The sequence below is a fragment of the Fulmarus glacialis genome, unplaced genomic scaffold (genome assembly GCF_000690835.1).
Source record: "Fulmarus glacialis isolate BGI_N327 unplaced genomic scaffold, ASM69083v1 scaffold5010, whole genome shotgun sequence".
Lineage (NCBI taxonomy): Eukaryota > Metazoa > Chordata > Aves > Procellariiformes > Procellariidae > Fulmarus > Fulmarus glacialis.
The window spans coordinates 16,006-33,405 of record NW_009186942.1 but is presented as its reverse complement, the minus strand read 5'-3'; the positions used below and the strand labels follow the sequence as shown (position 1 = coordinate 33,405).

Here is a 17,400-nt window from a genome sequence, read left to right as displayed (position 1 = left end):
TTCATTAGTCCTTCAGTCAGTGCCTTTTTCCTCAAAGCAAGGATTTGGGATTTCTGGTGTTCAGAAAGGATTGTTTCCACAGCAAGTGCCATGTCCTAAATTTGGATGTTTATTGTTTATTCTGTAGTTTGGTTCCCATTAGTTGTAAGTGTGGATACATAATTCTACAGAAAGGCCTCAACTCAGACTTAGAGAACAAATAATACAAAGTTGTAAAAGACTTGTTAAAAACCAGAAAACTTTCAGCACAAAATCTGAATGTTTTGGAAAAATATGACTGATTAAGAGCTGTGCTATAAAGGCATTGCAAGTAGTTACAGTCCTATCACGCTGGAGTTAAACAGGCACTGGCTTTCTGCTTGGTTAAAATGAAGGGGACAAACATGCCAGCAGCTGGCAAATGCCAGCAGAGCAGCTGCCAACAAAATTAAGTAGCTACTCTCACAGCATATTCCTGCTCTCGCTACACTTGTGTTAGAGCCACAAGCCTTAAAGGAATTTGTTGCACTCTGTTAATTTTATATTCTCTGTCACTGTCTGTGACTTTCCACATTAAAATGTCCTTACTCAAGTGAAGTGCACATCAGCTCCTTTTGCTTTTTTCCAAGTATTTGAACAGGATTTACTAGTGGTGATGATTGTGTATGTTTGTCTTTGTTTACATACATCACTATGATTTGTCTGTGTACGAAATGTTACCCAGATGTTAAGACAGAAGAGAAGAGAAAGACACTGGGGGGGAAACCCCAGTACCAACAGCAAGGCAAGGCCGGGGTTACACCCTATCAAGAGGGCAAATTCAGCCTTGGTAATAGTTGGCTGAGAAAAGGAAGATGGGGAATATCACAGTGTTTTGGTAAGTGGTTTGGAGTCTGCTTGTATTTTAATAGTCTTATCACATTGCCACAAATAGTTGATTCTGTAGCTGTTTTTCAGTTCTGCTTTTCCACTAAGATTGATGAGATTGATTGCGTGCAAGAATTGAGTTCTTTGATATTAGTTGTTTGCATTGCTCTGTATGTGCTTCAGTCAGCCAAGCACTCAGGCATTCTGCTAGCTTTCAGCACTTTGTTTCCCTGGGAGTAACGAAGTCTTCTGATGTGCTTAAAGGTAGGCAGTCATGGAATTGCAACTTTTTTCCTGCATCTATGTCCAAGAAACGAGTTCTCAAATTGAGTAGAGTAAGTCTGGGGTCCTAGCTGATAAAGAATTTGCACTCACAAGTGCATTTTAGATTTTCACTTTTAGGTGAAAAAAAAACCGCAAGACTTTCCTCATCCTATATGTTAAAAGGAAGTGTTCATAGTATGACACTTTACTCCTTGTAATAGCAATCCTTGGAAGGAGTAAAACCTACTAAGGAAGACCCTACTATTAGGGTTCTGTGAAAAAGGAAAAACATCCCAAATGACAGAACTAAGAGACAATAATGTCCTTCCCATAAAGATTTTTCATAACAAATTCATAATTTCATATTAATCAGTTGTGTTACTTTTGTTACACTTTTTGTGAGCTTCAAACAACTGAGCAGAAAGATAATAATCTTCTATTAATTCTATAATTCTTCCAGAAGCTGTGGCTTCTTTTCTGGATGTTTGTTTTCATTCCATGTGCACACAACTTTTCTCATGGTGCATAAATGCACTGCATTGCTGGCTATGTATGTTTTGATTTTTAAAGGGATTGATTATGGGGGATCTAGGATCAAAGGTATGGAATTTGTATGCTAATACAATTTATAGTAAATTTAAGCTTCCTTCTCTGCTAATGTGTAAAATACTAAATATTTAATATACTGTGAAATTTCTTTTCTAACCACTTTTCTTGCTTCACAACCAAAGAAGTTACCAGGGAAAGTGGCTTTGTAGAGATCTAGGAATTTAGCTAGACACCTTCCTGGAATGCCAGTCTGCCCATTTCATTTCCAAGAATATATCTGACTTACATGGTGTGCTGTATCAGTGCTTCATCTGTGCTTTCATCTCTTGATAGTGACAGTCCAGCACCTTCTACATGGTGCATTTCAGAGATAAGAATTAGCACTAGTGTAATCATGCCCAGAGGGAACTTCTGGTGCACGGTTGCTTAAGACCAGTTTTCTATCCAGTCTGCATTTACCTTATGGTAGTATACTGTGTCTCTAGTAAGCCATTTCTATTCCTGAAAAGCCCTTTCAAATCTATCCAGGGTTGTCAGTTTAAAATTCATTCTTTTTCTCCATATCTAAAAACAAATATTATGGGAGAACATAACAAATATAACTGCAGTGTTTATGCAAAGGTGCATTTGGATACTCTGTGATATCATAATAGAGTATTAGTGGTAGTCAGTGAAAAAGAATGTACTGCGTTCATGTCTATTAGTGTCGCCAAGCTTTTGCAGTTAATTATTTCTGTGTAACCACATGTGCCAATAGAACCACAGCAGTTTCAGAGTACAGTACACGGGTAGTGTTTTGTACTGGGTAATATGTGAGGTGAGGTCAGTAGTTACACGTTTCCTTTCAGAGCCTTGATTGAAGAGAAACCATGTGAGGAGGATGCCTATGCAGTGGAAACAGAAGGAGGTCTCAGTTTAAAGATGCTAACATGTTCCTCCATGCTCTGGTGGCCTGGGGATAGTGTGCACTAGAACAGCTAGTGTAGTATCTCAGGACAGGCACTCCAGAAGATGGCAAAAGAAGATTCTTTTAAGTAGTGGATGAGCTAAGGCCTCTGTGGAGTGATCCGAACAGAGAGGTTATAAATTACAGATTGGGTACAAGGTGTTCTTTCTGGGAAAGATTTCAATAAATATTTGGTCTTACGAGATATATCCAAAAGGCAGGAGCTTAATCCTCAGGGTTTCTGTACAAGCCAGAGGTAAAGACCCTTTGTAACAGATAGATTAGTTTTGTGGCAGTGGACGGAAGGAAGGGCTCTTCTAAAGACACCGTTTCCACCCCACTCCATCCCGTCTCTCTCTTGTACAATCACTACCCCATCTCAAAATGCAGAGTTGCTCTCCTTTGCTGTTAGCTAGACCTGGTGGGCCAGCTTCACCTCCTGTGCTGCCTTCTTTTGATTTCTTTATGCTACGAATGGATTTGGCACAGAGAGTCACTGAGTAGTAAATTGTATTAACTGTGCAAGCAAAAAAGTATTTAAAATTACCTAATGTACATTGCAGTCAGCTGACAAATGTAGCTAGCTCATGCAGATTGTGGGAATTCACACAGCTGGCTCAGCAAACGTTTTTTCCCTACAAAATTAGAGAGAGAACCTGCAGCGTCGCACAGTTCTTCATAAACTTCACTGCAGATAGTTAATGTTGTGCAAACAACTGTGTCACCAAGGGACACTGTCAACTTCGAAATTACATTTCTGTCTGAAAAATGGTTTAAAATTTTACTTTTATCTGGGTTTACTCCAACTTAAAGAAGTTAACGGAAGTGTTCAGTCGTTTACCTTTTATTAGTGCACTGGACAGACTTTTATGTAATAATTTAGCTTTTCTCAGAAAACAAAAAATGTATTTCTGGTAGAACTAAAAAAAATACATGTTAAGGACTTTCTAATTAAAAGATTTCCAGTCAAGAGAAGTTAAAGCATTCTTCTTCAAGTACAAAAAACCAAGCTGGCAGTGGCTTTTAGCAGGAAGGTACTCATACTGATATTTAATGTTTGCTTTCAAATATATTTCAATATATTCCAAAAATGCAGAATGCCTGTAGTGTAATGCAAAACTATGTGTGTGCATTTGCTACAGTGCTGAAAGATGCTTGCACATCAGTAGGAAACAGCAGTGCTGCTCCATTTTTTCCCTATTTCTTGTAGATTCTTGTGTCTACAAATGGTAGAGTCGTGACTAACATTTATGTCTTGTCTGTGATGAATGTTACAGTTGCAATTCTCTTCTAATTCATATCTATTTTTCAGTGCATAGGAAGTTTCCTGGATTATTAATTTCTGTCTGTTTTTTTCAGATTCTGCTACAGGTTCTTCTTTTTTAAGTTCTGTACAGAGAGAGTACACAATCAAATGCAATATGTATTTGTTTGAAAGATATTTTTTATGGCTTAGGAAAAATACTAAAATGTTGTTTATACGTAACACCAATGCTTTCATTTCAGCCAAAGTATTTATTATATTGAACAGTCAGGGAGATTTGCCCAGTGAAGTCCAAATTTGCTTGGTTCAGACTTCTCTGGGTAAGAGTTATGGCAGCAGCAGTGGATGTGATCTCATGCTTTGTACAAGCAGAGGGAGAGTAGAGAAAGCTAAACCTAGTTTGGAGTTGCCACTAGTGAAGACTGGCCAGTGAGCAGTAAGTGTACAGCATCTGTGTCTCCAGATGCATGCAGTTTGTGACTCACTCATGGTACTTTCTTGGGGCGCCCGGTTCCCCCAGGGCACCAGGGAAAAGCTGCCTTAAATGGCAGCTTTTTTGTAAGTGGTGGTGTGGGTTTTTTTGTTAAGAGTGACAAGCTGGTGGGTAATGCTGGTGCATAGCTTTAAGACCTTCCATACAGAACAAGTGTTTTTAAAGCTTAACCCTCAGTTGTGCCCAGTTTGTTTTGAAGAGTGCGTCTCTCAGATGGGGAGCTGGGTTCATTCCGCCCTCACGCTCTCCCTTCCTACAGTGTGTCTGCTCTAGCTGAGAGCAAAGATGCTAATCATCAAGGCATTTTTTGTGAGGAGGAGACCTGTCTTCTAGAGGTAGCACCAACAACCATTACTGCATTAAATGTCTGCTGAGTAGACTTCCAGTCATTGCTGACTTGTGCTGATTCACACCAGCAGACTGAAAATGAAAATATTTGTGCTAGCTTCCAGCCCGTGGAACTGCTCAGAGCCATTAATATGACAGTAGCACAGTCTGATTTAAACACTGCAGTGAGAAATTGAAAAGGCAGAAAGGAAAATTCTTTTTTATGTTCCCTCAACAGCCCCATGTTAAATCCTATTTAGGGTTGTGAGACAGTGTTTCTATTTTCTTTGTACAGATATGCTTTATTATTTAAGTGAAAATACCTTTGTACACACCTGTCCAAAGGAAGAAAGATTTTCACCATCAGTTACTGTAAATGTGTTAAGTGTTCAGCCATCCTTAGTTGCTCATTGGCCTAGCACTTCATAAATGCTGCTTAAGTGTAGAAGAAAATGAGCCAGATTTCTCTATGCTGTCAACAGGGTTGTGGTAGGAAGGGTAGCATCCCAGGCTTTAAAGAAGGCACTGCTTTTCCTCATGCATTTCCCGATGGTTGCCTGCTGTGGAACCTGCTGTGGTGGACCGCAGGCTAACTTACCTAACTGAACCTATGGGCTCATGAGTAACTTGTACTTAAGCATTTTGTGCAGCTTCTCAATGGGGAGTGAGGGAGGTGCTTACAGAGGAGCTGGGATGCTTTTGTCTGAAAGTATTCTGTTCGGGGCCTGAGTTGAGGCTGCAGGAGTGCCTTGGTTGAACAGCAGCATGTGTACTTACACCTTGCGCTTACATCACATCATGTCATGTTGGCAAATTTGGATTCATTAAGGGATTTGAGGAGCTGCTATTGTGCATCTCTACATATAAATCTCGAGCATATAGGTTAATAAGGAAATTGTTGTGAATAGCCTTATTCCTATGCTGCATTTGTAGAATGCTTTGGAAGTAAAATGTTCTTTTTAGGAGTACAGACCAGCAGCATTAGCAGTTCTTGGTGTCTACGTAGAGTCTCATAATTTTTTGTAGAGGAAAGAGAGTGCTGCATTTTCTCTTCTGGCTGGCAACTCCCTTTCTTGGCCAGACTTGGCCAATGCTTCACATACGCCATTTCTGGGTAAGCGTTGGCTGGTTCAGTTTCCTGCTCATTGATGGTATGAGGCTGGGCTCTGAAAGCACCGTATCTCCCACAGCAATGTCTCCCTCGGCAAAACAGGATTAAGTGCTGTTATCCAGGTTTGGAGTGCCAAGACAGAGCTCGGCACAGTCATCCCGGTCCAAGTGAGGCATCTGGGCTCATGGGTTTTGGCAAAACCATGCATAGAAACAGTACTGAAAAATCCAGTGTTGTTCTGCAATTAGTTAGTGCTGGTATGTTTGGCATAAATTCAGGATTGGATGGGATTTCATATATTTGTATTTGTAATGAAGAGGAGATACGTATATTCATCACAGTCACTTTTTTCTGCACAATTCTTGGCATGGTCACCCCTCACACATAGGCCTGCCGAGCTCTCTGTCATTGGTACTGTTCTTTAATGGAGAAAGTAGCATTTTGATCCTTGCAAGGCACACAGACTCTTCATGTCTGTAGTGTCTATCAAAATCTGACCTTGATGTTGCTATTGGCAGAAAACACCCCTACCAGTTATCCTTTTATGTGAATTCAATTTCAATCGTGAGTTGGTTGGTTGATTTTTTTTTTTTTTTTTTTCCCCTTTTTAAATTGCGTCTTCTGAAAGCTGGGTTAAAAATTAGGAAAGATGCCATTGGATTTTGTAATGGGAATTCACCATTGGTTCATTCTGTATTCTTTCTTTATTCCTGTTTTCTAGCTACTGATGCTGCTTATAGGTGTTTTTCTTAATAGGGGAGGATCACAGAGATATTTTTCTCCCTTATTCTATGACTTTCTGGGATTTTATAATAAGACAACAGCCCTGTACTCCAGAGGGGGAGAATAAGAGCCTCTGCTTTTCAGATTAATGAAATGTCAGTATCTTTAGGCATCAAGAGGGTGCAGTGCCTCTTTTCTTTTCTTGGAAAATAGTAAGCACTGGCATATCAAAGATGGTAAGAAAAGAGAATCTTCCCCTATTCCAACTGAGGGAGCCCCACAGTGGATCTTATATAGGCTTGGGTCAGGGGGCTGGGGTGGGGAAGATTGGTAATCTAAATCTTACAAGTCTAAAAGAGAAATTTTAGGAGGATGGAAAGACTGATGAACACTTGAACTTCGAACTTGTTTGTGGAACTTTCACTGAGTCAATATCATGGTTGGAAAGCAATACCTGCTTGTATAATACAGAAGTCTAGCTATTTCTAGATCCTCATTATTCAGAAGAAATGCATAATGCTTAAATAAAACAAAAAATTATCCCCTAAATAGATAAAGGACTAAATGTTTATCTAAAATTACAGTAACATTCATCATCATTTTTCCCCCTAATCTATTTTACTAGACTATTCTGAGGATTGTGGTCCTTGGCATATGGGATTACATTGAAAACAAAATAGAGGTAAGCACTCTTACTCTTCGTACTGTTTTCCAGGCAGATACAGTAGGAATATTAAGAACTGCTTTGGGTGGCTTTGTTATAGACCTGATGCAATACAATATCTTTTAACTCAGATAAATATGCACATTCTTCTCATTATATGCATGTATACATAGCTGTATGATGCAGTCCCTTTTTCTTTGAGACACTCAGAAAAGTGCGATATTTGGGAATATTTTATTAAGGAAGGGATTATGGGGGTTTTGCTCTATGTGTCTATTTATTTTGTTCTTAGAGCTGTGCTAGTCTAACTGTTGATACTGCTACCCTGAGATAATGAGCAATACGGGTAAAAATTGTCATGTGACTTGTGTAACCCCATTCCCGTAATCAGGTTGAAATTAGAACGGGTTGAAAAATTGTGTGCAGTTTTCTGATAGAAAATACTGGTTTAGCAAAACTCCCAATTTTATTGTGAAATTATTTTTTAATTAAATTAAATTATGATAAACACTGTAATTTGTAGCTCAAATTAAAAATTAGGTAGAATGTATATACTGCTGCAGAGGCAGATAGGAAATGTATGTGTTGTAAGTAACACATAGTCCCAATCTGAGCAGAAATCTGGAGATCAGGGAAATTAAAAGCTCTTTCTTGATACTGTCTGATGAACTAATACTGCCCAGGGTGCACCAGAAGAAAATCTGGGTTTTCTCGGAGCTTAAGTGAGTCTAGAGGCTTGCACATTTTTGTAATAAGGTTGTAAACCTTTTAACTTTTTTTGCTAAAAAAACTGAAGTGAAACTTAAATGATTGATCCAGAGATTCTTATTATTGAGGCTAAATGCAGCAGTTTCTGATAATTTATTTTGGTAACTTGGAATGGAGTGATATTGTTCACTGCCCATCAAATGGTGGCAGTAAGAAGTGTTTCCTTTTGATGCATTGAATTGTTATGCACAGTTCTGAATGTGTGGTGCTTATAAAAGCTATGTCCTCCCTTCTTATGCAAACCATTAATCAATGGTCTTTGGCAGCTGGAAAGGGTCTCAGTAGGAGTGAGAATGTGGTATTCCCTTCTATCCTGCTAGGCAAGTGTAGTACAGACACAACACTATTGCCAGTTTGCTCTAAAACGTATTTACTCATGCGTTTCTGTCTATTGCCTTTTCTGATCTAATCCACAATGCAACCAATGTCATACAAATCATTCTGAATAGTCCCAGTTGTCAAAATCCTTGAAAACCTAGCTGCCCAATAAAGCTGAGAGCAGGGAGTCTTTCTGTCTTGATGCACGACTGTTCCCACACAAGTTGTGTAGTCAGGACGTGGCCAAGAGCTATCAAACCTCTTTGCTCCATCTTTTTCTACTTGTCTTCTTGATCTCTTCATTTAGACAGTAAGATCTATGGGCAGGGACTGTTTCCTTTTTTGGGATGGCATTATGCCAGCTAGCAGGTAATAAATACCAATTGATAATAAAACTCTTTGGCTGTAATAGCATTTAGGCTATCACTTCTGCTTGGGGATTTTGGCCAGCATTTCCAAATACCTTTCTCTCTCCCTGCCCTCCCACCACAGTTTATCTCTCCTCACCTCATAAAAAGCACTAAGGAATTCTGTTGTGCTACCTAGAAAGGATGCAGCCTTTCTGGGGCTTGGCCACCTCTCATATCCCTTTCAAATATGTGCCATAAATGCATTTCTTTTGGGCAAAGTGGGAGCCCTTCAAGACCCCAAGCAGGAATGGCAGGGTTATGATCTTTAGGAAGGGTTTGAAAAAACTGATTTCTCTCTAGGTGTTTGATGGTGCTGTCATAATCTTGTCCTTGGCACCAATGGTGGCCTCCACAGTGGCTAATGGCCCCAGCAGCCCATGGGATGCTATCAGCCTTATTATCACACTACGAATATGGAGAGTGAAGAGGATCATTGATGGTGAGTGGTGATTCAGTTTGTGACTCCAAGAATTACCTGGCAGGCTGGGAAAAAAGAGATTTTAAAAATATTAAAAGATTGCTTGCCACTACTGTTTCTGTTCTCCTTCCTCTTACATTTTAAAAGCACTGAACAGAAGAGAGTTATGACTCCCATGGAGGGGAGTTAGGTCTCAAGTTCATGGCTGTATCTCCTGTTCCCTATGAGCCTTTATAATTGATCAGTTTGTTTTTCTCTTAGGCACCTTCACATCCCCTATCCAGTAAAGTAAATGCCCTGGCCTGCTTTCTGTCTCTTGCCACCATATGTCATTCCTGATTCTGCAAAATAATTGCTTCCAATCTGCTTTTCTGGTATTTGCTGCACCCTCCCCATTTCCATACAGCTAGCTCTGTCTTGGGGCTTTCTTTCCCAAGTTGTTGCGTGTAATACAATTTTTATGTCAGATTCCAGGAGCATTTTCTTACCACAGGGGTTCCATGCTGAAGGTGCTCTCTGCAATGCTGGTGTGTTGTACAGCATAATAGCGAAGCGTGTATCGGTACTGTTTTGCACAGACCCCTGTGGGGAAGCAAAGAAAGCCTCGGCAAGTCAAAGTTGCAGAAAGCAGAACCAGTGACTGTGCCGGAAGCAAGGACTTTAGTGTAGACTAGTTTGTGTTCAGTGGTTTCAGGCATTTCAGGTTACAGGAAAAAGAGGTGGAAAAAGAATAAATGAAGGGTCACTTTGCTCATGTGTGAAAGATCAGAGTCAAGTTGTTATTTTCTGTTTAGATGCTCAGGAAACTCTGTATTCAGAGTTGAGGAAAGGTTGTAGTCCTCTGACTGAAGTTTACAAGAAAAGTTCAGGATCTTGTGTAGCTTCAGAAAACATCAAGAATTGCAATATGCATTGAACAGCTTTGCTGATCAGTCTGGGTTTACCATAGTTGTGACAGGAGCAAAATTTCCAGAGGCATTCGGAAGACCTATTGAAAACTGCACTGTAGCCTTTTTGTTTTTTAAAGTACCCTTCTTAGTCTGCTATTTCCATTAAGGACTTATTTCTTACTACAAAGTCTAGGAATTAAACACTTAGGGCTCTGGAATAGTTATTTTCCTAAGGGAGTCATGCTGTTCAGGTTTAGAGGGGATGGGCCTAACTCTAAGCAGAAAATCCTCCTATCCAGCAATTCAGGAAATCTGTGGTAAACAGTGGAAAATATCTGTATTAGCAGAGCAGAAGCTAGCAAGAGCATGCAGGATGCATTTCAGCTCAGCCAGGCAAATGGAGATCCGACCAAACAAGATCTAGACCATGCTGATGTCCTGCATTTTACGTTACAAATCCTTCCCCAGAAGAAATACTCTAGTGATGTTTCTGTAAGAAATACTCTAGTTGTCTAGGTGCAAGTGAAAGGGGTGACATTCTTTGGCCTGTAAAGGTCTGTAAAGGTTTTCCCTCTGATAAAAAAACAAAAAACAGCTGGGTTACTTTAAGTGCTTATTTGTGTTTTCCAGCTTATGTCCTTCCAGTGAAAGTGGAGATGGAGATGATGATTCAGCAGTATGAGAAGGCAAAGGTCATTCAAGATGAGCAGCTGGAAAGACTAACCCAGATCTGCCAAGAACAAGGGGTAAAGTTCAGTTATGTCTTTATTTACACATAGCTTGTCATGGCAAATCAAACAGTTCATGTACTTTGCTGCAAGCTAAGGTTTGAGAAGTATCACTAGGACTTCTGTTGTAAGGTGACCGGTCTCAGTGTTAAGGAAGTATTAGCTGCAGCCAGGATATTGTCAGCATGCTATTTGTCAAACAGCAGTTGTCTCCTACTGCTGCTGTGCTTGTGTTTTTTAAGCTGAGGAAAACAAATAAAAAAAATGTGAAGAACAGAAAAAGAATTCTTCCAGTATGTAATTTATTGAATGAGTACAGATAGCTTGACATAATACTAAGAACATGCAAAAGTCATGGCCGTTGTTGGAGACTGCAGCTATGTTAAGGCCATATTCCTAGGAAAAGTATATGCAGTTGAAAGCTAATGAATCTCCCTGCTTTAAATGCAGAAGGCAGCTTCCCTGTAGGTCAGTCAGAGGCTCTTTTGGCAAACTCAAAGTGTTGCAATGGAAGCTTCTAGTTGCTGGAAGCAAGTAAAGATTTAAGACTCTTCCCAGGCCCCAAAATGTTCAGTGACTCAGTCTTGAAGTAAGGGAAGGTGAAGCTTAAAATATCTCAGTAGAATATATTTACATGAAAAAGGTGTAAAACCACTGATTGGGCAATGAGCCAGGAGTTTTTGCAGTTTGTCTCATGCAAATGAGTTCTTGAATTAACCTGCTTTAAAGTAGAAACGGGGATGTATGTTGAGGCCCAGGCTAAGCAGGGCATTCAGGTGACCATCAAATCATGACAGAATGATCCCCCAAGTGACTTACTACTTGTTTCAGTTGTAAGGGTAACTATGAGGTGTCCAAATAAAGCCTGAAGATTTCTAGCTTCAACTCCCCACTTGTAGTAGGTGCTTTTCAAATACAAAATGAGGAGACCTGTAAGCCTGAATGGCTCACTCAGTCAAAAAGTTGAAGGACCTGAGCAGACAGGAGGAGAGGCAACTTTTTGCAGAACAGACCAGCTGCCCAAAAGGTGCACAATCTGAACCCAGGAACCTAAAATGTTTGTGAAACCGTCAGTATTTAGGTCCCCAGATGGCTTTTTAGATTTAGTTCTACGTCTCCTGGACCTCAGCCTGGGATTCTGCAATGAAGTCGTGGTGATGTTAGGTTGCCTTGACTGTGTGATGAATTTGAAAGACCTGTTGACACTGTGTGTCGTTTCATAACACTGTTTTTGACAGTCTCTCATGTTAACCATAACAAATTCTAAACCTTAGGCTTGACTTTTGCCAAAAATCAGTTACGTCCAATTATGTAAGTATCTTCAGTGACAAAACTGCAGTCCTCTTCATCACAACTTTGCACAATGATATGAAGTGATCATTGCTTCTGTCATAGTTGTGAAATGAACAGGTAAATGGTATATACCCTGTTTTACAGGGGAGAGATTATCCTTTGACCAAACGCATTAGGCAAATCAGCAATTTCTTGAGTCCCGTTGCAGTATTTTGTCTGTCAGACCATGCTATTAGGCTAAAGTTCTTGACAATCATAAATTTGAAAACATTCATTTTTAGGAAATGTATTATGCAGCCAGATAACACACTCAATCTCTAAACAATTTTCAGTGTTATTATTTCATAGTCTTTGACTAAAGGTGGGCTTGTTATCCCAAGTGGGGTTCAGGAGCAGTTTTTGCCACTCTCCATTCTGATCCATGTACTCCTTATCTGTATGCCTGGCTTGCAAAATGTCTGAGCGTAGCAGCCCTAATCTGAGCTCTGATGGTTACAGCATAGCTGTACATCAAGCACAAAGAAATACTGCATTGGTAGATGAGTAAATCTATGAAAACAGAGCAGATTTCTCCTAGCTTTCAAATGTCACCGGCTATGGAAAAATATGGACTATAGAAAAACGACAGCACACTAATCTCTCTTATTTTACTGTCCTGACTTCCTGCCAAACAAATGTCTCAGCTGTATAATATGAGGTAAATGTACTAATTTGCTACAGTTAGCAACATAAGACATTGACACAAGTACTGCATCCTTCCTTCGTAAATTAATAGCTTCATAATTCAGTCAAGAATAAGTTGTCAGCATTATAATATTCACATCAACATTGTGTACAGTATCTGGTGGGAAAAATGTCTCCTAATAGTATTTAATGTCTAAAATTCTGCCAGGTTTTTGCTCTTTCATTTGATCATCTTTTCTGACCTTTTTAAAGGATTGCTTGTTCATGGAGCTTAAGTGTGCATGTCTGTGTTTTTGAGTGAAGGGTTGCCTACAGTAGTCTGGCTGTTCTCAAATCTGGAGCGCTGGCAGGGAGGGATTCCCGTTTGCCTTGTCTGTGTGGTACCACCTCTGGCACGGGCAGATGGAATAGCAGGGAGCTGCCCATAGGGGTTGACCTGTTGTCTCAGATACATGCTGGGGCACACTAGTGCCACCCCAGTAGGAAGAATGGGCAAGCCACCATGGCTGCCTCCATCCCAGCAGTGGATGTAGATACTGATTCATCCTGAGGCTGCATCTTTGTGACCACACTGATGGTTTGTATTTATTTACTAATTATAGACAGGGCTGAAGACTTTCCTGCCAGAAGATTTCCAGCACTTCCTTTTCTGAGATCCTGTGTTCAGTTTCTTACTGCTTTGCCACTTGTCAGACATTCTCAAGGTCTGGCATCTTCTGCAGATGAAATTATTTTGAAAGTTTCAGACAAAATATTCATTATTTCTAAAGAGGAATTGGGAAAAAATCCCTGTTTTGTTCGGGATTTAAAACAAAAATAATTGGTGGCCAGTTCTCTGAGAAGTCCCATGCCCTCCTGTTTTGAAGCTGGTACTTAACACTTGAGAGGCAAAAATGGAGTTCCTGCTTTAAAAAAATAAAAGCAGGAAAGATGCAACCTCCCTTCACCTTACTTTTTGAATTCTGTTTCTTTTGTCAGTTCTGTATTTTTTTGGCCAGTGATAGGGTATCACAACTATAAAGTACATTTCCACTCCTGAAGGACACTGGAGACGTACTTCTGCAAACACAAAAACTCTTTCCAGATGTCGATTTTTGGCTAGCCATACATCTGAAAACCAGAATATATTTTATAAATTATAGTTGCACGGACCACTGCTTTGTTCTCTGTAGTACCCCACTGAAACTGTTTGAATAGTTTGCTGTTTTATTTATTCTCCATTGGCCAAGAAAGAAGTCATTAAAAGGGAGTGGAACATGAGGCCAGTCAAGGCAGAAAATACTGAAAGAGCTGAGATGGCTGTACAGGACTTCACAAAACATGAGAAACATTAACAATCACAGTAAGAGGGATTTTTAAAAATGGGTAAAAGTAAAAGGTAAAAAAGTCTCACTGCAATTACTATCAAAAATATGAACAGAGTATATCATTGATGGTACTGTTTTATCAGAATAACTTAACTTAAATTGCAAAACAAATTTCCAAAGTTTCATTAACAATGCAAATTCCAGCCAGGGAAGATTGCTTTTTTCCTCTGGAATCACTTGTAAAGGAATTTCCATTTCTAATAATAGATCTACTTACCTGATCTTTTCTGCTTTACTTTCATAAGAGTTATTCAGCTGAGTAAATTCCAGCCGAGACTATGTATTCAGCCTTATCACAAGAGCCCCTTTTCTGTCAGCTCCTATAGAATTGGGTTTTTCATCATTCTCAAAGTGGCAACAACTATGGAAGCTATAATTTCTTTTTTATCTTGGAATATAATTTGTACAACAGCTGCTAGTTTAATGACAGGGCTATTTAGCTGGTAAAATTACCTATCGGAGAAATAACTTATGTTATCCTTTTGCAATAATTTTAATTTATTTCTAACTACCAGTCATTTTCATGGTGAATGGAAGGCAGCCAAGGTCATCCCGTGTTTCATTCTGCCCATAAATCATTAGTTTGCAACTGTCTCTGATTTTTGTTACCAACAATGGTTAAACTAATGGAAATAAACATTGGATTGTATCCCAGTGGCAGATGAGTTTTAGGGCAGGGCATTCTGTACAGACAGCACTAATAGAATTGAGCAAAGTTATTGCTCCTGCATTAGACACGAGTAAGCTTCTGGCTAAAATGTTCATTGATCTCTCTGAAACTATGTCAATCATACTCCGTTGCTAGACCATTAAAGGGAAGTACTATATGATTCACTGCTAAGTCTGTCCCTTTTTGAGTCTTATATGCATGTTGTAAAACATCAGGTAGAATGGGTGGCACGTTTTATAAAACCAGGCATGTAAACTGAGATGTTATCTAGAGCTCTGGTTAGGTCTCTGTCGGTTTACCTGCTTATAAATAATCATCTAATGCATTCTTTAAGCGAGGAAGTGCACAGGTGTGCCCCATAGTTCTTTCTGGTTTGTTTCATGCCAAAATATTGCTAAGTTTGTGCTACAAGAGGACATGTAACAAATTTTGAAAACACTAAGTAAGTTTAAATTTACCATCAATGAACTTTCAGTTCATGCCTGACAACCTAGTTACTCATTCTTATGTGAGAAGGTCTGTATCTTCCTTTTTCTTGGTAATAAGTGTATTTTCACATTAGTCAGGTGTATTACACCTTTATTACATCTCCCTCATGGGAATGTTTGTTCTCATAAGAACAAACATTTTTACTAGGAGAATGGCCAGGCACTGGAGCAGATTGCCAGCGAGGTTGTGGTATATACAACCTTGGAGATATTCAAAACTTGACAGGACAGGCTTTTAGCAACCTGAGCTAAATGGACTTGCTTTAAGCAGGGTGTTGGACTAGATGACCTTCACAGGTCTGTTTCAACCTAGATTATGCTGTGATTCTATGATGTTTTTAAATATATTTTTTCCATTGCAAAGTATGTTAGGAACTTACTGATAAAAGAACCCACCAGAAGCTACCAAAGCATACGTAATTAAAGGTAATGAATATCATAGGTGTCCTGGTAAATAATGTCAGTAGCAGTCTCAAGTGGACCAGTGCTCAGTTTGTTATTATCTTGAGTCAGGAGATGGGTTACCTTAGTCTCCTTGATCGCAACAAGCTATCTTCCACACAACAGCATATTATGTGCCCACTGGCTCTCTGTGGGATTTACAAGATTTTTAACACAGAGCTGATAACTGTGAGTAAGTCTTAATTTAAACAAATCAAAGCATGTGTATAAGTTTGTATGCTTTTTTTTTCTTTTCTTCCTCATGACATGTATAATATGCATCCTTCCTTAAAGGCTGAAGGAAGGATGGTCTACCTGAAATACGAAACATGTCTTTCTCAGTACAGCTCTCCTGCAGTACCCTATATTAGAGAGGCCCAAGTCTATAGAGAGCTACATCAGCTCCTACTGCAAATAGAAATTTCATGTGTTTAACTTGGCCCAGAATTTTTACTTAAAAAGACTGTTATATTTTATACCTTTTAATGATTTATTTAACCCACCCCGGACTGCATGACATGCAGTCAGAGCAATCTCATTAGCTCTTTTACAGATTAGAACTGCACGAGGTCAGTGTTCAATATAATGTTCAATAGATATAAGCACCTACAACATAATTTGCTCATGCAGTCTCTCATTCAATTACGCCTGTAAGGAACACCCACTTCTCTTAGACTTAACCTTTGTTTTTAGTGGGTTGCTTTTAGTGGCCAAAACTGCATTCCAGCTTCTACAATATCTTGGGATAATTTTAAAGTAATAATTGGAAACGATTAATATTGAACTGATGTCCTGAGTATATGCGTGCCTTTTGTGAGCAAAAATCTCTGATTCTTGTTTAACTTTTCCTAGATATTTTATTGCATGCCCGTTCATTTTCTTAAATCAATCCTTATGATAAATGGTGATTTTTCCATCCCACCCAGTCCCTTTTTGAACATGCTAGAGACTCAGAGAGTTTGGGTTTGCATTTGGAAGCAGTATATTGAGTTGGGTTTTGGCTCTGTCTTATGCTCTGTGTCTGTAACAGAGTTATGGTTCTGCATCTTGGATGGATCACTTTGCATCAGTGACAGTGAATGTGGGAGTGAGACAAACACCATTATTACAATGATACCCTTTTCTCTGTCGATAAAAAAATGACAGTTACACACACAACAGTATTTAATTCTAGCTTTCCACTGTTTTAATGACTACATAGACTTCAGGGCAAACATGAATGGGACCTAGAAGCTGACCATCTGAGGTAATGGAAAAATGGAAGGGAGAGCCTGTGTTAACCAGCTGCAGCTGTGTGGTTTTGTGGGCAACATCGGTTTCTGCTATTCTCTTTCTGAACATCTCTGCGTGCTGTTATTCACCTTGCACATGATGTTGAAGTCCAGAGCACTGTGCTGCTCTACTGTGCCTAGGAATTCAATCCTCATATCTGCTCTTGACAGTCTCATGTTCAGTTCTGGATTTTAGACCAGCTGAACTAGCTCAGTGTTAAGAGCTGAAACTAAGACAAGCATGTGGATTGTGTTTGCAGCTAGCAATAAAAGAGGGTTCACATATCACTTAAAAAGTTGCAAGTCCTGCATACACTTCTCATCCTCAGGCAGTGGAGGATGCATGAGCCAAGACATCAGGTCTAGGCTTCAGTTTCTGCTAGAATGTGACATTTGTGCAATCTTCATAAGCAGGTGCTTCCTCTACTGCTGTAGGCATGAGCATGTATTTCTGTCTTTCAAACGTA

At 39.5% G+C, this 17,400-nt stretch overlaps 1 protein-coding gene across 1 annotated transcript in view; it reads left to right on the top strand.

The window, feature by feature from the left end:
* The window catches only part of LOC104073413 (chromosome unknown open reading frame, human C15orf27), a gene marked incomplete at its 3' end in the record, with an annotated part of 55,431 nt that overhangs the window by 22,566 nt on the left and 15,465 nt on the right, over positions 1-17,400 (top strand). The window contains exons 5-7 of the mRNA XM_009573160.1: positions 7,149-7,205; positions 8,984-9,122; positions 10,622-10,737. Of these exons, the coding sequence (XP_009571455.1) occupies positions 7,149-7,205; positions 8,984-9,122; positions 10,622-10,737 (312 nt within the window). The remainder of the gene's footprint in view (positions 1-7,148; positions 7,206-8,983; positions 9,123-10,621; positions 10,738-17,400) is intronic.